This window comes from Anser brachyrhynchus (genome assembly GCF_964034855.1).
Source record: "Anser brachyrhynchus genome assembly, chromosome: 20".
NCBI lineage: Eukaryota > Metazoa > Chordata > Aves > Anseriformes > Anatidae > Anser > Anser brachyrhynchus.
In genome coordinates, this window is record NC_137713.1 from 7236754 (window position 1) to 7259881 (window position 23128).

At 42.2% G+C, this 23128-nt stretch overlaps 1 protein-coding gene across 1 annotated transcript; it reads right to left on the minus strand.

The window, feature by feature from the left end:
• Positions 1–576: 576 nt before the first annotated feature.
• TAF15 (TATA-box binding protein associated factor 15) lies at positions 577–21180 on the minus strand. Its single transcript, XM_080562991.1, has 16 exons — positions 21072–21180; positions 18630–18666; positions 17462–17510; positions 17168–17258; positions 16972–17089; positions 14013–14296; positions 13059–13173; positions 6422–6456; positions 5793–5825; positions 5117–5226; positions 4438–4567; positions 3117–3206; positions 1642–1726; positions 1470–1555; positions 1252–1354; positions 577–948 (listed from the first exon to the last, which is right to left on the minus strand). Exons 1-16 carry the CDS (start codon positions 21079–21081, stop codon positions 909–911), a joined length of 1416 nt encoding a protein of 471 aa, XP_080419117.1. The 5' UTR covers positions 21082–21180; the 3' UTR covers positions 577–908.
• Positions 21181–23128: the final 1948 nt, after the last annotated feature.

Genomic DNA, 23128 nt, shown 5'->3' on the forward strand with positions numbered 1-23128 from the left:
AATCTTTGCCTCTTCAAACCTTGGCTTCAGCGCTGAATCCCAAATGCTTGCAATGTATCTATCTGGACCTCGCCCACATCTTTTCCCTGAGATGAAACTGCTGCACACAACTCGTTTGCTATCACCCACACATCAAAAGCAGCAATTAAAAGGTAATTTGTTACGTATCACTGTACCTTTTTTTTTTTTGAAGCCATCCCACCTTGTTTTTGGAGTTACTGCCTGGACACGCTGAGCTCCTGGCAGCACGAGAGCACACTGCCATCTGCCTGCTCCTTAAGAAGGCTGCAGGGCACACCAAAGCACGCGTCGCAGAAGTGCAGGCAACACAGGACTATAGCCTCAGAAGGAAATAAGAAAGAAGAAGCGGACAAGTCTGTAAGTCCGGAATAGAGGGCATGGAGAGCAGGTAGACTTGCCGCTGACTTAACTGCAGATTTTTGCCAACAGCACAGAGCTCAGGTCAAAGAAGCAGTGGCATTTCCAAGCCTCTATTTACTACTTAGGTCATACCACAGGAAGACAGGGAATTTGCAAAGAAGCACATGCAACCTAAGTAACTGGGAAACGGTGAGATTTCACAAATAAAACAATCAGCATTTATTGTTGTATTACAAAACACTTCGTATTTTGGCAATATTTTACAGTTTATCCTTTTTCTTCTTAGGGCCTGTTGAAGAGGTATGGGGGGAAAAAGAAAAGAGGAGAAGATTGAAATCAAGATTAAATTTTAATGTCTCACTTAAAAAAAATCCTCCCAAACTGCCCCAGTCCCTCCCACCAAAATAAAAATCTAGTTTCACTCAGTTCCACTATCCGAAGAGGCCATGGGTGAAGCGGCAGGCAAAACTCTGGCAATTTCACTATCCAACGGGTCAAGAAGACAAACAGAACATTCACAGTGGTCTTCAGTATGGTCTGTTGCGTTGATCGTTTCTGAAATCATTTCTGAAAGGGAAAGAAAAAGTTGCAAGGAATCCTTTAAGCACATAACAAATAGTCCTTTCAGTCAAACGTCTCCATACCTACTGCTGTGTACTCTGTTGTTTTTAGATAGCTTTATCCAACAGCGCTCACAAAACACACTCAGTGGGCAAACTGACTTATTTTGTCCTGAAGCTCCTATCTGCAGTTAATATTTTCATAGCACAGCTGCGCACGCACACACAAACAACGCTCCTCTCCCACAGTCCAAATCACTTCTACAGTCCACATGCTGCACAACCAAGCCAGGGCACAGAGGCTGCTTACCTTCCTCCCATTTTACCACCATAGCCTCCTCCCCGATCACCGCCTCTGCCACCACGTCCTCGATACCCTCTTTCTCCTCCATAGCCACCTCTCCCACGAAAATCTGGAGGAAAATGCAAATCAGCACATCAGTCAGGTTTTCCAAAAAGCTGAAGGCATCATTAACATTTTTAACACTACAGAAGAGATGCAGCAGTTTTAACTGATCTTCTACACACCTCCTGATGGACGTGAATCTTCTGGTCTGGGCTCACCACACTGGTTGCAGGAGTTCCTGCGAGCGAAGTTCATGTTACCACAGCCCCTAGAAAAGACAAGGATTTCCCAGACTTAGCTGCTACGAAACTCAGAGGGCATGAAACACCACTGCCCAATTAAAATGACACTTACGGGTTAGGACAAACCCAATCACCATTTTTGGGTTCCCCACTTCTACCCTGGAAGCCCCCACCTCTTCCATATCCACCTCGTGAACCTGTAGACAAAATTATAATCAGAATAAAAGAGGGGAAGTGCCTGCGACCTACACATGAGAAACATCTATTAAGGACTGCCCCCGGCTTCAGAACTCAAGTGACAGACAGACCTCCCATGTGGAAGAAAGAGTAAGTGATTAAGGTAATCACCAGAGGATTGCCTACAAGGCGAGCCACACTAGGAACTCTGAAAGGAGAGCAGGTAGGGCCACTGGCAGAAATTTGTACCACTGTAGAATTCAGCCTTCAAGAATTACTTTTTTAATCCTTCATTTACTACTAGATACAAGTTAGCTAGAAGGCTTGGGCAAAAGAACTGCAGAAGGTTCAGCCACCACCAAACCTCAATGGCATTTGATATCCTGAGGTTAATGTATCTGCATAACAGAGGTACACATGCTTACATGGACAGACTTCGAATTTGAGCAGATGAGGAAAAATAAGAAGCAGGAGTAGCACATGGTGGCCAGAAGAAGGCCACAAGAATCTGCTCCACTACGTACTTTTTATAAATTCTTTTTCATCAATAAAAGGAAACTTGATCAGCTTGAATTGCCAGGGGATAAATATAAAACCACCATGCGCATTAATAAAATGTCAAAGATTTAACAATCTATGATATCAATCACAGATGGCCTGACTTAGTCACAGAACAAAAACTTAAGAAAACAACCGTCCGGATTAATGCCAGCATGCATCGAACACAACCCCAGAGACAATACAGTTCTTGCTTTCCGTATCAAAAAAACCAAGAACTTTTATACCAACTAAATTTCTTGAAGAATCTTTTTTTTTTTTTGAAATCAGCCTACAGAACTGTCTGATTTAAAACTAAAATGTGTTGACAGCCGCCACACAAAACATGCTTCCTGTGAAATGGTAATTTTTATCCAGCAGGCTACTGATAAAACTGGATTATGTAGAGAATCGGGGAAATTAATGTCTATTTAATTAAAGGAGTCAGACCTCCAACTGCTGCTCTAAGTCAGTAGCAGTTGAATAATTTAACCTGCTGAATACCATCTGCAAGCATCAGAGTATCTCAAGACTTTGCTGTTCAAAGCAAACATTCACTGCTAATTCACAGCAGTCTCTGTGGAACCAGTACAGCCTCAAAGTCATTGCCATCTCTTTGTGAGAAATCCTGAGACATGATCTGGGGACTTTTCAGTTCAGAAGGAAAGCAGAGATTCTACGCTGTCCATAAAAGATTACAGATCTCAGTTTTACTTAAGCTGGTTCAATCCATATCGCTTATTGCCAGAATCCCAAAGGCCCATACACTTTGACAGATCACTGCTACAAAATCAACTTCTTTTTTTGAATAAACCGTTACCAGCTAAAATGTGTCTCACTTCATAAAAAGGATTCTACGGATTTTAGTCTCACCTCGACGTCCACCACCGCCACCTCCTCTCATGAATTCAGGCCTTCTAGTTGCAAAAGAAACCTTGATAACATTGCCATTGAATTCTTTTCCTGTAGAAAGACAAAGTGAGAGTAAGATCATTAGAGCTCCCGACAACACAGCAACAAGTTCAAAAGAACAGAAGTGTTTTGCACATGCAGATTGAATTAAAACCTTTTAAGACACAGGGAGTCTGGAGTCAATCTCTCACTTTTGAATGCACTGGTCCAAATGTGAGATGACAAACACTAGGGTACTTAATAGTTTTTCCATAAATCAAAAGATGTTTCTTTTGATTAAAATACAGTCTGCAATTTACAATTTAACTAGATACATATGAATATTTTTGCTATTTTCACGGGTAGGTGCGTTACAAGTCCACTTCTTCCCCCAAGTAGGGCAACAAGGCTTTTGTACAATTCAATACCCTGTGCAAAAATGAGATACTCCCAAGTAAGGGAAAGAGGTGACTTTTCTCAATACAAGGTCTCAGTTCTTCATAGGTGAAAGGTTTATTACAAAGCAAGTAGGGCTGAATGAATATCTAATATAGTTATATTTGATCTATCCTCCAAAACAAAAAATGAGTTGTATTTTATTAGCAAAATAGCATGCCATGCCAGACTTTTATGTATTATCATTGAACACCAAAAACGGAGTATGCACTTTTGTTTCTGCCCATTGTTATTAAAATTCTGTGGACACACAAGGTCACTGGAACAGGCACTTCTTTTTTTTCTTTTTCAAGCTTACTGCCACAAAAAAAGTATCATTGCATTTTCTGCATCAGGACTGATGAGTTTTATGTTAATGTATTTCTGGGATCTGCTATCTTCCTCTATTGAACATACAATTAAAAAAAAAAAGTTCTCCACTGCGTGTATACAAAGCACTTGGCTCAAGATTGCTGTAACCCTTGCCAAAATCTGAAAATACTACCACATCACTAATAATATCAATAGTAACACTGTAGGAAATCCTTTCAGCTGTTAATTACAGATTACAGCTCTGTAGGACTGAACAAGAAGTTACGCTCTCCTGTTCTTGTCAGAACAACTCTCACGCTTTGTGCAGGGATGACTGAGGTGTAGCAGCAAATCTGAAGTGTTTCATTACACATTTTTGGTCTTAACCGCTAACTGCTTTTCCACTGAATAAAAGAGAAATCCAGCACACACAAAACACCATGAAAACAGAGGTCTCCCTAGGAAAACAAAAAGTAGCATACTGTCCCCAGTGAGATTATTGATTTGCTTTCTCCACTGCTTGTTAGATTCATGAATCACAAAAAGAACAACTCACCGTCAAACCAGTCAATTGCTGCTTTAGCAGAAGGAGGGTCATCAAAAGATACCGTTGCTTCTCCCTTTGGCTTGCCGGTATCTTTATCTGTATAAAGATTTATCATGGGTTTGCCAGTCTTTTTGTTGGTCTGAAAAGAAAGGTCGTATACTTGGCAAAGGAGAAATGCTGGTAAAGCCAGTTCAGAGCATAAACTGCAATGGGTAAGTCTCATTAGACAGAAGATCCTCTTGGAGCTAGCTTTCAGAAACAAATGCTTTTGACCGAGGGATACTGACTGACTGTTCTCCATGAAATAATGATGGGCCCAGTTTTTACAAAAATTGAGGTCAAGTGCAGGAAGCCCTCATTTAGAACTGCAGAAAGAGAAGAAAGAGCCACAGGCTGAAGCAGACTCGCTGAAGGATCAGGATGGCATAATGGATAGGGTGTTAAGGGTTATAAAGACTGAAAAACTGAAAGAGACACGAAGCAATCTAAATGTCACTAAGTAAGCTGGCAGCACCAGCAGCTTTTTTCAAATGAGCTGTCATCTGGGAACCCAGATAAAGATATTATTTTATTCATAACTCCTAGGGAGTCAGAGCAAGCATCTGCTTCAAATGATACCAGTACATCTCCAATACGCTAGTTCCACGAGTTCTCTTCCTTCTTCCTAATGATTTCCCATTTCACATACCTTTATAATACCTATTTGTTTGAAATAGTCTGCCACTTGGTCTGTTGAAACATCCTCTCCAAGTCCTTGCACGAAGATAGTGTTGTTGTCAGAGTTGTCAGACTCTGTATCTATCAAAAAATAGGCTACGTTTACCATACACCTTTAACATTTTAAGCTTAGATCCACACCGCCCAGTAACGGACCCTTAAATCTCAAAGACAACTTGTGTGAGATAAAAGATGAGCAGAAAGCATGATTGTGAGGCTAATGACAAACTCCAAAAAGGCCTGCACGGCACCCTCAGGTGCTGCAGTACATCAGCCCAAATATGTTCAACAGCTGAGCAGCTGTTTGCCACCCACTCAGCTTGTCCATGCAGCTGGGACATCCAAACCCACCAGAGAAGCGTATGCTTTCAATAATAAAGATTAGCAGAAACGTTACAGCAGCAAAAGCATTTGTTTGGCTCAACCCAATTCAAGGTTCAGCAGCAAATCCCTACTTGCTGTAACAAAAAACATCCACAAATTCCCATGCGCTGTAATAAAAGGAATTTATTTTAAGAAAGACAAGCTTTAGCTAAATTGCTTTTCAACCATGGGAATCACAGCCTCATCCGTGTTTCTAGACGTACATTTTAAAAGCAATGACCTAAGAGCAACAATCCACTCACAGCCACTGCTTGCTTTCTTACCAGCATCTGATCTCTGTCCATAATCCCTTTGACCTATGAAACGGGTTAAAACAAAAAAAGAAAAAAAAAAAGAAAGTCTATTTTTAGCAAAACATTTTCAAGTGACTCTTTTTAAAGACAAGAAAATATTTAAAGTATGTATGCAATGCATCTAAGATCTAAAACATTAACCAGAGATTTAGAGAGTATTTAGATTAAAACGTTCAACAGAGGGTGTCTGTAGGACGTTAATGTGTTCTTTAAGTTGCAGTATGCAGCAATTGCCACACTGATGCTATGCTGGTGTTATCTTGCAAATGCTGGTTATCAGATCACCAAGCAGTTTACCAAGGTGTTTTTTTCCCCCTCTAGTACCTTTCTAAGAAGCATTTGTAACAACAAAAAAAAAAGAAAATTAAAAAAAAAAAAAGAAAAAAATCCGGTGAACGTCACCGTCTCCACAAATTCTTTCATGCAATTGGACAAAGTAGAAATCCACCTTATTGCTAACGGTTTGGCTATTAAAACTCATGAACACACCAGCCTCACCAAAACTCTACAATGCTTCTACGAGATAGTAACAAGATATTGGTGGCTTTTAGATTTATAAAGAATTTCCACTGAAACATTTTTGGATACTCGGCACTTACCACCATAATTTTTGAAGCCACCACGGTCACCACCACTGCAGAGGAAAAATTGAAGAAATGATTTCTTCCTTAAGTCTCTAAGTGCTGAGCCCAAGGCTCAATCTACAGTTAACTGATCACAAGTTGAGTTACTGTCTAGCTGCTAAAGCACCCTCCCTGTGTTCTCCTCACTAATCATTCAAAGATTAAAATACATGAAAGAAAATAATCTCACAGGGTGCTGCACCGGAGAAGAAGTGTCCTAAAGAGTCATTTAAACTAGCCCACACACGTATCTTTGTTTCAGTACTTCCTCCCATCCCCTAAACCAAAATGACTGCTATTAAGAACTGGGTTTTAAAAGGGAATCGTTATTTTCATGAATGTTAATGGGCTTTAATTGTAGGTGTAATTGCTGCTTTGGAATAATTAGTACTTTAGTACTTTCCTAGAAATGAGAAGAGTTAAAGTTAATTAACCTCCATTGTTAGGCATTTATATACTGGGGGCAAATCAGCAGCATCAGCCATTCTCTGAGAAAGGGTCTGGGGGGAGCTGCTGCACGATTAGCCCCTTACAGAGGTGTGTGCATGTGAGCTTCAAAAGCAGAGGCCGTGAAGTTTTAATTCATTCATTCTGCAACCTGTGGCACAAAACGTAGACCAAGTTAAGAGATTAGACACATCAATTTTCAAAGGTTAGGAGGGGGAGCTGAAACAGGATGTTATGCCTCCGATTATGTGCATGAAAATAAACCCTCGCTCTTTAAAATGTAAATGTTTGCACTGGTAGGAATTTTCACAACAGCGATTTTAATTGCATCCGTGCTATGATTAAAATGTAATCGATATTCAAAGCCCTTCAGGAAAAATACAACCACTGGATTTTTTGGAAAGTCAATAAGCAAGTGCCACAAAGGCCGCCTCGCACAGCTGCCTGCCCTCCCCTGCGTGGAGAACACAGCTGCCAGCCAAAAATTGGGCAGGTTCACCTACGATCACCCCTGGCAGCTTTCAGGCTCAGATACTAAAATAAAGCCAGCCCAAGTTCAAACCCCGAGGCAGAGGGCTGTCTCCAAGCCCTAGGAATTTTGTACTGGAAGTAACGCACCCGTACAAGCAGCATCTCCAGCAATAAGCTTGACAACTAGAAGTCACTCCAGGTTTTAATTCCATCTGCCAGCTCTTGGGTGTCCTAACACAGGGCACAGGTATCCCAGCAAAAGGCAATGAAATAAAGCTAAATTTCTGCTGCCAATTTTTAACTGATACTCCACTGAAAAAATCTGAATGCTAAATTGCCTTGTTGTTTACTCATAAGCAATTACTTTCTGCTCATTAAAGAGGTAAAATGAATGAATTGTAGATGCAGCATCAGAGCTGGTCTTTATTCAAGGCTGGCTGTTTTCAAGGACAGATGAAAAAAACATCCTGGTGATCACACACACAAAAAAACCACTGTAAATATCTTTCTGCCACCTCCAGTTCAGTTCAGTTAAAGAAAATGTCATTATAACCCAACAATTTTCAGTAGGGCACCTGCTTTTCTAAAATCTTAACTCAGAAATAAGACACTACAACAGTCAATACATCAACCATGGAAATGATTTCAAAGTTTTCAAGCCCTCGATTATGGTCCCAATTCACTAGGCCAGCATTATCCAGCACACGTATGTTTTGATTTGAAGGTATACAGCAGCACAGATGTAAACTTAAAAAACAGAACAAAACCCAACAATCTAAAAACATGGAGAAAGTCCAAGACCAATACAGCCAAGATGTTATAGGATGTGAGGATTTTATTTCGGATGCTGAGGTAAAACGTGTGCACCATGACTCTGAGAAGCGATGGAGCTGGATATATAAAATATGTCAGAAGCTGTAGCCTAAAGCCTCATTTTAACTTTGTGTTATACTAATCCTGCACCTTGGATTGCAAGTGCTAGTACAATCCAACGCTTTTCAATTACCGTTTATTAATTAATATGTTTTTGCCCAAATATGCTTCAGCACGTTATCTCCTGCTTGGTCCCACACGACTGACCCAACCAAAACCTGCAGCCCTTCAGCAGCAGACACCCTCACCGAGGGATGAGTGCCTTCCTCCATTTGGAAGTCCCTGCCCTTACGCAATTTATAATAAGGCTGCGGTGTGTTACGCTCCTGGGATTGCTGGGCAAAGCTTCCTCAGATCCCCAGGAGGCGTGCAGACCTGCTGCAGGAACTGAAGTCACACAGAGGAGCTGACAGGCAGCCTCACATCTTCCCCTCCCCGAGACCTGAAGCGTAAGCCTCAGTGTCAGGAACCGCAGCACTTCCAGAACACGTGGAACATTTCATCTCAGCGTTTCACAGTCTATTGCTTCGTCAGTCTTGCACACAGACCAAACGTATGGCTGACCAGATGCAGTTTGGGGTTTTAGCACCCGACGTTAGGATCACGAACAGGTTGCTAAGATTTGGCAAGGCCACCAACAAAGGTAAAACAAAACAGACCGATCTGCAGCAGCCAGAGAGTGTACGTGACACCGTTCACGGTGGTAAAACTTACTGCTATGAAAAATATTGTCAGCTGTTCTTCTATACTTGGTCACACATCTAAACATCACCTACTTGAGCGTAACCGTAGTTCACCTGAACACTGCTTACTTCATCTGGGAGTAATTCAAATTACAGGCTCAGTTACTTGGAAAGCTCAACGCTACGCAGACAAGTGATACACTTCAGAAGCGATCGGATATTGGCAGCAGCAGCACTAACAATTCAGGAACCAAATTTTAGCCTCTGACGTGTATCTATGCCTCATCAAGTGTGTGGGAGTTACATGTAAGGATGTGATTTTGCAAACAAGAAAGGAATGCTTAGTGCACTCGTGAAGTCACCGGCAGATGGCTTTTTCTGCTGCCCGTATTTATTGCCTCTGTTCATATTTCCCCAAAGCCTATATGTGCTTGAGCTTAGCCTCTTACAAGTTAAACATTAATTTGAACACAAACCACCCTGTTGTAAAAACCATTTGCGTTATGCTGTAGTTTCTTGATACCACAGTAAGCTAACTCCCACTCGGAATGGCTAATATAGCAATTAAGCTGCGTAACTAATTCCTGTTTATAGTGCAGCAACTTCAAATCTGGAAAAGAACAAAATCTACGTTGAGCAAAGTTAGCCATACCCAAGGACTTGGTCATCAAAATTCTTTTCTAAACTGCGCCAATGTAATTTCACTAACAAATTCATGAGCAAATTCAGTGGCAAAGCTTCTCCCAGTTGGTCCAGGCTCTAACAGAAGGGAGCTTGCGTGGGCACGGGTACTCAGCTGGCTGAATGGCACTTCTAAGGTGGGAGAGAACAGCCCTGCTTTGTAATGCTACTGGATTTCCCACTTGCATGCTTAATCAAAACAATTCAGTGCCATAACTACAATTAGCAATTAATTCCTTATTTTTTAGATGAGGACTAAGAAGAAGCAGAAAAAAAAGACTTACTCTACAAGGAAACGACCCAGTGTACCTGCTTTCTAATCCTAAGAACTCAAAGATGAGCCTCGTCCATCATGGGTTAAAGAAAATGATTTTCTTAGCCAAAATATGACTTTTTGCAGTCATCATTTTTTAAAGCTTCAAAATGAAAGTGCAGAAAAATTGAGTACTAGATTCCCAAAAGATGTAATTTAAGACCATTCAAAAAATCTGAAGAATACTTTTGAAACCCCTCACTTACTAAGATTAAAAAGTGAACAGCTGACATATGAAAATAATTATTCTCTATCATCGTATCAGCTAGGGAAACTGCAAAGCAATTTCTCAAGATATTCTTCTCAGTGCTGCGTGACTTTGCACAGGCACAGAAGAAAAATGAGTGTGGAAAGCGTTCGCTACAGTGTGCATTCAGGTCATTCTAGTTTGCAGAATAACGATTCACACCTTAACATTACCAGATGTATTTTAAAATATTTGATAAAGGATACTCATAGAAATGTGAGCTCTCAACATTTAAAAATGCTAATTTGATTTTACCCCAAAATCCTCCAAAATTTTTTGCACTGCCAGGCTCTCTGAGAGGCACAGAGGGTAAGCTTCTATGGGCCACTGGAGCTGGCAAGAATCCTGCTGTAAAACAAACGTCCAACCAGTGGCCAAAGTCTCTGATATCACTAGTGCAGGACAGCAGTGTGCCAGCAACCAAACGCCCGTGAACAGGACGCATTCATTGCTCAGCACCACAGACTAAATTAGGCAATACAGCTGTGAGAACACCAGCGGCTGGGTAATGCTTACTGATGAACAAGCTGCAGCAAGTTTTCCCTGCTTTTCATCGCAAGGGAAGGCAATTTTTATTGCTAGCTGGCACAAAAGAGATTCATTTGTTAAGATCTCAGATCAGCTATTAGTTTTTTTTCATAAAGTCCGGGAACAAGAAATGAAAAAAAATCAAAACCAAGCACTGTATCATTTGAGAAGTCTGTTTAGGTGATTTAGAAATATCAATTTTGTGTATTGACAGTACTCGTTTACACATCAGTTTCTAATCATTATAAAAATCAAAGCCTATTTTACTACAGCAGTGCAAACCTCTCTGTAGATGAGATTGTTAGATAGATATTTCCTAATGGCTATGGAATTTCCACAATTTAAACATTAAAATACGATCAAAGTAAAAAACTGGAAGTTATTGGAGTTAGAACTGACATTCCTACACAAGCTGTCCTTAGGAAAAAATAAAAAATAAAACCCAAAGAAACAAAATCAAACGACTGCCCTGAAACCCACACTTTCACAGGACCAAACATGATTTCTTGCCCAATCTTATTTTCGCCTTGATCACAGCTTGCTATTTAATTTACTTACACTTTTCCAATAAGCGTATGACTTAAGTAAAATACATTCGTCAAAAGCAGAACCCCCAATCATAATCATGCAAAAAGACTGAAAAAACATCGACAGCCCTCTAGTTTCAGAAAAAACTTCAATGGAAATGGCATTAAAGACTGCATCACTTAATGGAAGCAGACAGACTTCACAATAAATGTCTCTAACGCCTTCCCACTTCCATCGAGATTCCCCCATTTCTCCATTCACCTTCACTTTTTTCCTTCTTTGGGCTTTCAAGTCCAGTGATGTACTATTATCCACATGGACGCGTGAACAAAATTTTTCTTACATTTTGAAAAATATGGTAAGAGGCTTTATTTTCACAGACATTAATTTATCTTATTTTTGTCTTGCACAGACAGAGGTTTGTTTCAGAGTGATCAAGTCTACCAAACGTTTTTTGAAGCTCACATTCATTTCTCCTATTGGAAAGGGCATAGGGATACGAAAAGCCCTCATCCGTGGTTTAAAAACAAATGTTCAGTTTTAACTATAAATGAACTTAGAAATTATTTAGCTAGTTAAGTTTACATTAATTATATAAAAACACAGCAAATTTTAATATTAACTACTATTTTTTTTTAAACTGTACTACCATGTCTAATTAAGAAAGAGAGCAGTCCACCGATGTCATTAAAACAGCAAACCACAAAGTATAATCTGGGACCACCTTAGGAGAAGGCAAACTTTAAATGTGGTTTAAAATTAAATATTTTTTAAAGTAATTGAGTCTTAACACACTGTTGGATTATTTTTTTAAAATTAGATCAGCTCACATGAACGGCATTGTATACTTAAGAGTGCTTTATCTGGAGTTTATGCAATAACCCAGAATTGTGCAGTCTTTTAAAGTGATGCAAGCAACACTGCAAAGCTCACTGGAAGCCTCAATGTTCTTCCTTTGTATGAATGAACACTCTGCATCCCACAGCCATAACACGGAGGTACATAAAATGTACCCAATTGTGACAGTTAATTAAGAAATAGCAATGTCATTTCTCCTAAATCAATAGGATTAAAGCAAAGGTTCCAATCTCTCAGACCTATGAATGAAAAAAATCTACAAGCACAAAATTAAATATGTGCATAAATATTGACAGGAACAGGGCCTAAGTCAATGGCAGCCGGGGAAACAGTAATGTAAGTATTAAAAAATTCACCTAAAATAAATGGGTTTAGACTGACAGCTAACCCAATTAAAAAGTTGTATTTTAATTAAAGTTTAGAACTGAAAAAAAACAAACAGTAAAGAACAAGCAATGTTACTAGAGTAAAATCAAAAAATAAACTTTTGATTAAAAAAAATTTAGGAAGCAGAAAGATAATTAGCTAACCTTACTATAATGATTTGTCACCATAAAGTCAAAATACCTCCTTGCTGAAAGGTTAGCTGCTTTAGCTATGAATTTTATAAAACTGTCTCAAACCCTGTCTGTTGGTTTTCACAATATTTTAAAAAAATAAATAAATAAATTTCATAGGTTTTAAATATCCTATTTCAAGTGATGGTTTCTGGCAGTTCTTTTATTGCAACTAATGTAACATAATATATAGCTTTGTGTCATAAAAATCAAATACTTTGGTCTCAATCTGTCTGAATGTGAAAGCTTTTCCTTGGCAAAATGCATTTTTGTGCAGTGTAGAAAGGCTTAACTTTAGACACCAACTACCTTCCATTTTTGGAAATCTAAATCTGAACCACGTTAGGAATAATAATAAAATTTAAAAACAGCTAAATAATAAGATAGAAGGGTAAAGAACTGCAGGCACTGAAATGAGATTACTTACCTATATCCAGACATATGACCTCTTCCATCCATGTCATAGCCCCCTCTACCTCCTCCCTGTGACCCGCCATATCCTCTATTATCTTCTCCATACCTACTCTTTTCACGACGATCATCTGAAGGAAAAAAAAAAGACAAAACGCGAGTAAATTGCAGTGCAAACTGGAGTGCAGTGAAAATTCCTGCCCTACAATTTGTTTTCCTCAAGTCTGACACTTTCTAGATATAAATGGCAATTTCTAAATATCCCACTTCCATTATCTACTCTAGGAAGTAATGGAGCAAAGTCTGATTTTGCTCCAGTTATCTCCCTTGGCTTCCAGCACCACACAGTATCTCAGAATGCAAACATTGTCTATTTTAATTTTAACATAAACACTACATTTTCCAAATATTAAACACATATTGTCTAAAATATACTTTTCATTATACTTCCACTTAGCCTTCCCAGTTTGCAAAAGAAATCACTGAAGGCAGAACAAGGATCAGTGTGGGCCCGCCTGACTGTGTCAAGATTTTGCAGAAAAAGGTCAATCTTAAACTTCTCATTTCTGTCTATCTCAGAATTCACTGACACAGCGTAAAGCTGGAATGTGAAGTAGAAAAGCTCATCATGACCGATCAAGACATGTTACCTTCATACAAGAAAAAGGTGCAAAATAACATTTTCACCTATAACAATTTCACCTAGAGCTTTAGAACTCAAGAGACGTGAACTCTGCAAGGATGTCTCCAACAAATGCAACCGCAACACTTTCAGGGCCCCAACAGTTTTTCATCTCCACATAACATTTTGAAAGTCTTAACAAACAGAACATTCCCCAGGAATATCAACATAGAAAAAAGAGCTTTGAACTATTCACCAAATTAACTGTCTGTGGAAGAAAATCCAGCTATTTCAGAGTGTTTTGTTCAATCTTACTAGTAAATATTGAATTCAACCTGTGAATTTTACCTTGGCTGTTGTGGCTATAGCTTCCCTTCTGAGACTGGTAGGATTGCTGAGAGTGGCCATATGAGCTTTGGTGCTGGTTATAGCCTGACTTTTGGTCATATGAGCTCTGGTGGCCATAGCCCGACTGCTGGTCGTATGAGCCCTGGTGGCCATAGCCCGACTGCTGGTCGTATGAGCTTGACTGCTGGTCATAAGAGTCTTGGTTTTGTCCATAGCTTGACTGCTGGTCATAAGAGCTTTGGTGCTGACCATAGTTTGACTTTTGTTCATAAGAGCCTCTTCCACTTAAAATAAACAGAATGTGTATTAATAGCTAAATGTTCACAGAATAGAGAGCGAAGTAATGGCTGAAAATACATAACATTGCTAAAAATTTCCTAGTCACAGTTACCTTCCAAGTCATTACTGGCATATTGAAATGAAAATACTGTCTGTCTCTTCTCTGTTGGGATGTATCTGGCTTCCAGTAAAACCAAGAGAGAAAAGCGTACATCACTATCACTTTCAAGACGTCCTCAATTTCCACTGCATGTGAAACTTAACAGCAGTGCTCCCTTTACATATCCCAGTACAAGGCTGGCTCCCCAGTAGTGTGACAATAGCTGATGCAAAGCCCATGACCCACAGAACGCCAAATCCTTTCCTACAGAGCAGTAGGGAAGACACAGGCTGCTCACACCGTATTGCGCAGCCGGTACTTCTAGCCTACAAAAAGCCCTCAAAACTTTGCATTACCGAACTGCACCCTATCTTCTGGTTGTTCTACCATTTTGCCAAGAACTTATTCTAACTGTAGTGATGTCCTCTAACAAACTTGCAGTTCTTCCCATTTTAGTGCCGTCTGTATATATTATCCCACCAGCTTTTACCAGAAACATTGACCTCTTGGATATTATAACTCAACGTGCCTCCAAGTTCTAAGAAGGAGTCATCAATAACTCTTCTCTGACTATGTTATTTAATCAACTTTACAGCAACCACAAGAAAACCTCACCTACACCACATGTCCCTAGGCTACTTCCTAATTCAGCATGCAAGGTAGAAGCAAAAGTATTTTGAAAAACTAGCTATGCTAGACAATTATTGTTCCAGTTAGGTTACACTGTCATAGCAATAGATTGCGTAAATTTATGAGAAATAAATTGTATGCAGGAAACACTGACTGTTACTTATCTCTTTCTTTTCCCCCGGGTGCTTTGTTGCAGCTTAACTGTATTACCTTTTCAGTAACTGAAATTAATCACTGACCTGTCACCCTTTCTTCTCTTCCTCCTCCCTTCTCTCACCCTTTTTCAAAAAATGAGGCACCATGTTTGTCATACTCAAGTCTTTAGTAATCTTATCTGCTCCCCAAAATGCCTCAGAAAACCAAACAAACAAAAATCTAAAAGCCTACAGGAAGTTTCCACCAGCTTTTCAAAGAACACTAAGATGAAATCCATTCGGACCAACCAATCTCAAACTATGCCATGCAACTAAATACTTGTGTAACCTGCTCCCTCCCAGTTCTAGTCTAGATCTTACCTTTAACGTCACTAATCCCAGTAACAAAGAGATTGCTAAGACTTTGCTTATATCTTAATTTCAAAAAAAGTCAGATCTACTTCAGCCTTTTCACCATCACCAACAACAGAAGCCATTACCGAGGGCATCCACTATTTGCAGTTTTTCCTTCCTCCCTTCCCTCAGGAGGTGAGAGCTACGATTTTGCGATCATCCTCTCCAAAACTATCATTTTTACCATGCCAGTTTCTCCTTATTTGTTACAACTATACATAAAACAGTTTCCCTCCGATTTCTATTTTAATTTTCCTGGTCAAAACCAACTGCTTTGGAGAATCTATGCCCTACTGCAGTGTTTTTCCACTGGATGTCTACAGAGCTAATGGCTACGTTATTGCCTAGTCTTGTGTATGTCTGTACAACTCTTACGAAATTCTCAGAAAACAAAGCAAAGATAACCAAAACTTAACCATGTACCTGCCTTACTTTGAGATGTGCAAAAGACACTCTACTCTGAGTGACATCACCTACTGTTCAGATTAAAATCGTGCTTGTTTATATTAAGATGTTTGGCAATAACGACTACAAAAGCAGAAACCAAGTACTGGTTTGCTGAAGTCCAGCTTGTTATATAAACCTTGCAAAACAGAGTAAGAATTTTTGGACCATGAACACAGGAATGAGGTTTAGTATGTACGGTGTATTTTTAATAGGCCACTTGAGCCTCATTAAAGAACCACCGTAAGACGTAACCTTAGAGTGTAAACATGGAGCTTGCAAATTACACAATAAAGGTATTCTAGCACCAAGTGGCCTTTTAACTCATTACAGGAAGCTGGACTGTGTTTTCCAGGATACTTTCAAAGCTGTATTATTAATCCCCCTGAAACTGATTTGAGTACAACATCATTTAAGAAATAAAATACATTTGTAATTGTGTAAAGTACTGAACTGACTGCAGTAATCCCACTTGGTTGGAAAAAGATCTCTCTTAAATGATATTTATGAATCCTTTCATCTTCTTTCTACCAATAAAAGGTAAAAGTCATAGCAGAAATCTGCAAATCTAAGAACTGTAAGGACATTGTAAGTTTATACATGGGAATGTGAACAGAGATGTACCTGACCCATCTTTTTCGTAATCAAAATAACCTCTACCAAGTCCATCCTTTGTTGTAGTCACTATCCAAAGACTTCCTAGAGTTTCTCACCTCATACATCTTAGCTTCAGAACGACTGTATCAATCCTTCTTATCTAAAGGAATATTTTCCCCCTACCTTCTGCTCTTTCAGGCATTATAAAGCTCTTAAAAGTGCGAATTTTCAGATGTTTGTTGGTTGTTCTGTTGTTTACTTTTTATTTTATCAACTGTAGCGGGAAACTTCTTATAGCTCTAGTTAAGAACGTACAACTATTAGACAGTAGTTTAAGCAAATATTGCTTAAGCTTCCTTACCCTCTGGACGACCCCTTCTGCTGTCCCTGACTGCTGTAAGACTGCTGGTTGTATGAGCTCTGATTCTGATTATCGTAACTGGATTCATCATCATATCCCTGGGAATCTTGTCCATAACCTGGAAATCAAGGAAAAAAATTTTCAGCAAATATTCACCTTTTAATTACTGCCAATGAATGTAACAAGCTAGCCAAACCTGTTTGATTTTGTCCATAGTTCCCATGATAGTTTCCATAGTTCTGTCCATAGGAGGAATTGTCTCCACTCTGCCCATAACCAGAATATCCCTGTAATTTAAATAATGTATTCAAATAAGTGCAAATTCCACAGCAGGTAATTGCAGTTTTTCTTTGCTAGAGACGACTGTAAACATCAAGCACAAGTTGAGAACCTACTTCTTCCCAGCCCAAACAGGGCTAACCAGGAACAATTTTTTATTTTACTCAAAGAACATCCGCTTTGAAAGACACAATGATTTTTCTCAGCTTACCTGTGTTTGTCCGTAACTTTGACTGCCCTGATTGCCATAGGATGAATAGCTGTAAGAGAAAAACGCAGCTAGTAAGCACGTACAGCACCCTCCACACAGGCTGGAAAATAAAAGTACTTTGGGTGTTATTTTACGTTTCTTTTCATCTTGAAAAAAGGTGTTTAATCTAATATGCCACAACTGCAGGACTCAGAAAAGCACCAATAAACTGATGGTTGCCACAGTTAATTGCCAGAGCCGTATGAGCTTATTTTAATTTCTGCTGTGTTTCAAGTGTAATTTTAAAGTACGTTAAAGTTCGGCTTACTGTGATTTGATAGATTCTTAAGAATCACACAAATCTAATCATACGAATCCATGGCATTTTAAATTTTTCAGTACATTTTCAGAAAGTTAATTTTATTTCAATCAATTGCTGTCTATTTGGTGCTTGCTGGACGATTTGACATCACCACCACCAAACACGGCACTAGCTTTCGATTATACTTACTCGTTATTCTGCCACTTTAAGGTTTCATGAACTTACAGAAGAATCATGTGCTGAAACTCACATCAAACTCAGACATAAACTCAAACTCACATACTGCTAGATGCACAGAACCCGATGACTTTCATTAGCAGTCAATATTATCCATGAATTTCGTACTTCTGTAAGAATGCTTTGTTTTTTACTGATTAAAATACAACATCACCCTAAAAATCTTACAGCTATTTTATTAACTGGCTTTTAAATCGCACAATTATGAACAGTTTTCAAAGGTTTTGGTTTTTTTACAAAAACTCCCTCTACTGGCAAAGTAAAATATCTATGTGGCCATCACCTTTATGCTTGTATAAACTTTGACTAATACCTCAGCGAGCAGCTTAAGACAGACTTATGAAAAATATTTCTCTATATCCATGACATTTCAAAAGTTCTTCTCATTAAAAGATAGCCTTCCAACTTAACCCTCTTTGTTTTCTTCCCTTCAGGAATATCAACTTTTCCCTATTTTATAAGGCTTCTTAGTAAAGGCCCAGGGCTGCAAGCTTTTTGCAACTGTTACTCCCAAAACGTTATCAATACCGCATCACACCCAAAGATTCAAACACCTTGCTGGGAATCCTAAATTGCCTTTATTTTGCAAATTTAATTGCCAAGAGAAAGAAAGAAACAAAAAAAACATACCTCTGCTGGCCCCCGGACTGACTGTAGCTTCCCGAATCTAGAAGAAGAAGAAAGTCATGTTGAGAACTTCCAATTAATACTTTATTCCTCTACTTAATATAAAAGGAAGAACGTGGGGGAGACGAAGGAAGGTATAGACACAAGACAACACAAGTACTTTCCCAGCAGAATCTGAGAGCTGCTTCTTGCTAGCAGATAAGAAATCCCAATGGGCAGAAGGGGAGCACAGCACAGCGTGGGGAGGTGCGGACACTTTGAACTTCCCTCTGTGAAGCATCTGGATTCCATTTTCGTGGTGCATCCTCAAATTCGGGACTGCACAACCCCCTCTAATGGCTACTGAATACAGTTCCATCACCAAAGAACAGAATGCAGCTGCTTAATTAATCGAGCAAAGCTAAGTAGGTCAGGCCTACCCCCTTTAAGGCACCCTACAAAAGCTCTGCCTAGCAAAGAGACAGAATTTGGAGATGACATTTCCCTTACCGATAGCCCCAACCACGCAAGAATTAATTCATTTACATACAGCTTGTTCAGACAGCTATTACAGAGGTTATTTCCAATTAACATAAACATCAGATATCATGGAAATTGATTCTTGAAAGACAAACACACTGGAAGAATATGGATTTCAGAATACTTTTTCAAGTAAGAAAAAAAAAATCACTGAAATTGTTTGACTTGTATTTAACGTATGGCATCTAATCTGTAAAAGCTATCATCTGTTTCCATCTTCTGGTCAAAACCCAGCGCTGGGTTCTCTCTACCGGTACCGTCAGTCTGGGTAACAGCCTTGGGATGCTCCTGGTCCTTCCAAATCACCCCAAGAAGTGGTACAAATATTGGGCTACAAATATTGGGCTACCAGAGTCTAAGACCAGACACCGAGAACTTCTGGTTTCAGTCTTTCCCCTCTCTCTTTCCATATATCTAACCGCTACTCCTGGAATTGCTTAAAAAGCTGAAGCTGAGGATGAATTCCAGTTCAGGATGAATGTCATAAGCTATAAGCAAACAGCTATAGCCGCTCTGCAATCAAAGCACACACCAAATCTGCTCACTGCACCTCCCTCACCTGGTCATAACCCCCCTCCTGCCAGCGCTTACACACACACCCGTACGCGGGCAGGCGGCCACCTCAGCTATCCCGACATCAAACTATCTCCGCAAGGCGAAAGAAAGCGCCACGTTTCCCATTCTGTTAGAGAAGCAGTTACCAGACCCCAAAATGAGATGAAGTATTTCATTTCACCTCCTGGAAGCGGTTTTACTCAGACGGGAAACGCTCTCCTCATCCTGCACTGCCACACAAGCGTTCCAGTAAAGTCGGCAGTGCAGCTCAAACGTTTATTGCTTTTAACAAAGTGAAGGTCAGGGGTTTTTTTGTTATTTCCATTTAAACGATAACAAAGCTTACCATTAAATAGGTTACAGCATTTTAAAATGCCTCACTTAAAATTTATACGCCATTAAAACTGCTAATTAAAGCAAAGAATATGAGTGGTCGTCTCAGGAAGAATTCTTGAGGAAGGATGTAACTTCCTACAAAGTAAAGAAGCGCATTTGATCCCCTCAGCTTCTCCCTCACGAACTTGTGCCAAACCACAGCGTTTTGGAAGAAGATCGAAAGCAACCAGATAAGGAGCCCGTAAAATGTGAATACACAGAACCAGAGGAATTTCCTCTCTTTATACATTTCTCTGTGTGCCAAGTATCCTTTCTTGGACTGCTCCCTGGCCTCCCGGGTTGCCCACGGCCTCCTGACGGATTTATTTCGGTGGGCTCAACGGGACCAGGAATCTCTCAGCAGCTCTGGGGACAGCATTTTTGTTCTGGAAACTAACGGATCCGGGGGCGTTTTCCCCGAAGGCAGACGAAGTTCACAGACAAACGTCCTGGGAACAGGGCAGGGCAGCCACCTCGCGCAGCCCTGCAGCCACATCCCAATTAAAACACGGTAATTTGCTGGGGGGGGGGGGGGGTGTTCAAAACTGAGGGGGGGGGGCAGGCCCTGAGGGGGGCTGGGAGTCGCTCCTCGCTCCCCCGCCCCCGGAGGGAAGGGGGCGTGGCCACACGAGGCCCCGCCCCCACAAAGTGGGCGTGGCTGGCCCAGTACATAAAGGGGGCGTGGCCGCTCAGACAGCGTCTCCCAGGAAGGAGGCGTGGCCTGCACAAGGGGGCGTGGCCTGCACGAAGGGGCGTGGCCTGCACAAGGGGGGCGTGGCCTGCACAAGGGGGCGTGGCCACCGGGCGCCATCAGGGGGCGTGGCCCCTCCCCGCATCCCCCCCTTACCCCCCCCATCCCTTCTCACCCCCCCACCCTCCGCGACGCGGCGCCCTCTCTTCCCCCCCCCCCCCCCCTTCCTCCTCCTCCTCCTCCTCCTCCCCCCTCCCCACCGGGAGGCGCAGGCCCCGCCCCCCCGCGCGCCCCGCGGCACCCACCCGAGGCCATGGCGGCGGCAGCCGGGGGCAGTGACCGAGCGCCGCGCCGGCCGCGCGCGCACTGAGGCCCCCGCAGCTCGCGCGGACTGCGGGGCCCGGCAGCCAATGGGAGCGCGCGGCGCCTCCCACCCGCGCGGCGGAGGGGGGGGGGGGGAGGGAGGAGAGGAGAGGAGGGCGGGGAGCGTACCAAGTGCATTGGGGGGGGAGGCTGGGGGGAGTCGCGGGGGGGGGGATCCCAGGGGGCGCGGGGGGGGCTGGGGGTGCCCTGGGGGTGCTCGGGGGTGCCCCGGGGGGCACTGCGGGGGTGGGGCAGCTCGGCCCGAGGGGCTGCGGCCCAGCCCGGCGCTGGGAAAGGCGGGGGAGCCTTTTGGGGGGGGTTGGAGCAACCTAAACCTCAAGCAGGCAACGTAAAGAAGCACAGGATGAGGGGATCCCGGGGGCACTGGGGTTGGGAAGGACCCCCGGGAGCGTCTGGTCCCACCATCGGGAAAAGAAAACCTTGCCAGAGAGCCCAAATGTTTTTAAAAAGCCAAATGCTGGCTCAGAAAGCGACTTTCTAAGACGAGGGGCCGTGGTCTGGCCAAGCGCAGGGAGCGTGCGGAGCAGGAGGTGTTGCTGCACAAGCGCGGTTTGTTTGATCAGGGACGAACGTTTCGTGTTCCTTGTGTGCGATCGGCTGCCTGCCTTCTTGTAAAGGCCGCGAGGGTGTTTGAAAAGTTACCGTGAAACACAACTGTGTGCTTTCCGCCCAGTGACGGTTTGTACCCGCATCAGCATTTACAGGGCGGCTGGGGGAACAGCACTGTGAGGTTTTACCTTTTTTTCTTTTTTTTTTTTTTACTGGGAATGAGGAGCATTCTCTGGTTCCAGCTGAATGGGTTGAGCAGATTTGCAAACAAGTCGGGTTGTTTCTTTCCCCCAGGACATAGCAGCGGGAGGCCCAAGGCCTAAGATAAGTTTCTGCAAAACAAGCAGTGACCAGGAGGATAAATTTAAAAAGGGTCAAGGTCTCAGCCTGTCTTTTGGTTTTCTCCTTGAAAAACTTCATCTCCTCCAGCCTCAGTGCCTTCTCCAGCGCCTTCCTGGGCCTGTGACAAGCTGGGACCTTTTGACAAAGGCTCCCTTGGAAGTGTGCTGAGGGATTAGGGCAGGTCCCAAACAATGCTCCAGGGGCAGGGCAGGGGAGACATCCTTTGCTCTGTGTAGCCTCTCGGTACCTTTGTGCTCCTAAGAGATTGAGGTGTCCATATAAATAGAAAATGGCATTGAGACAAAGAGCTGAGCTCACGTACTTTTTGCCTGCTGATAGATCAGGGACTTCTGACTGCTTGCAGCAGACTCAGAGGGAGAGCCCAGTGCTGCGCTCTCCGATTGCTCCCAAACAAAAGTATTGAAGCTTTGGTGGGGAAAAGATTTCAGACCTCAGCCCCCTGCTCATCCCCCTCGGCTGAAAGGGATCCCACCTGTATCAAACCCTGTCTCCCTTTCCCAGAACCAGAGGGAGCGGGGAAGCTGTGTTTCTGCTGGTCTTTCCTGTGTAGATGAGACCTCAAGGGTCTTTTGTTAGCCCTGAGCCATCACCAGCGGCTGGGCTCTTGGCTGGAGGAGACGGTGGCACAAACGCTCTGTTTCTGGCACTTGGTTGTTTAAGGCAAGGTGGGAGCACCGGGAGCTGGACACCAAGAGTTGTGGCCCCGCTCACCTCCCACCGCTCTCAGAGCAAAGCCTTTCTCTCTGTTTCTCGCTTTTTTCCTGCCCCATCCTTCTCACGCAGGACCTTCCCTGGCCCCTTCCTCTGTCGTTTCCCTCAGGCAGCGGCGTGTCCGTTGTTCTCCGCACCCAACGTTGGTGCTGTTTCAGGAGGACTCTCCCAGTCTGTGGCAGCCTGCCTGTGAGCTGTCTGTCCTGTCTGTCCCTGTGGCGGCAGCAGGTGCAGCCCCTGGGGGGAACGCTCGGCCCCTTGCTGGAAAGGGGAAAAAAAATAAAAAAGGGAATGGAAGGGAAGGGGGAAGGGAAGGGGGAAGGGAAGGGAGGGAAACGAAAGGAAAAAGAAGGAA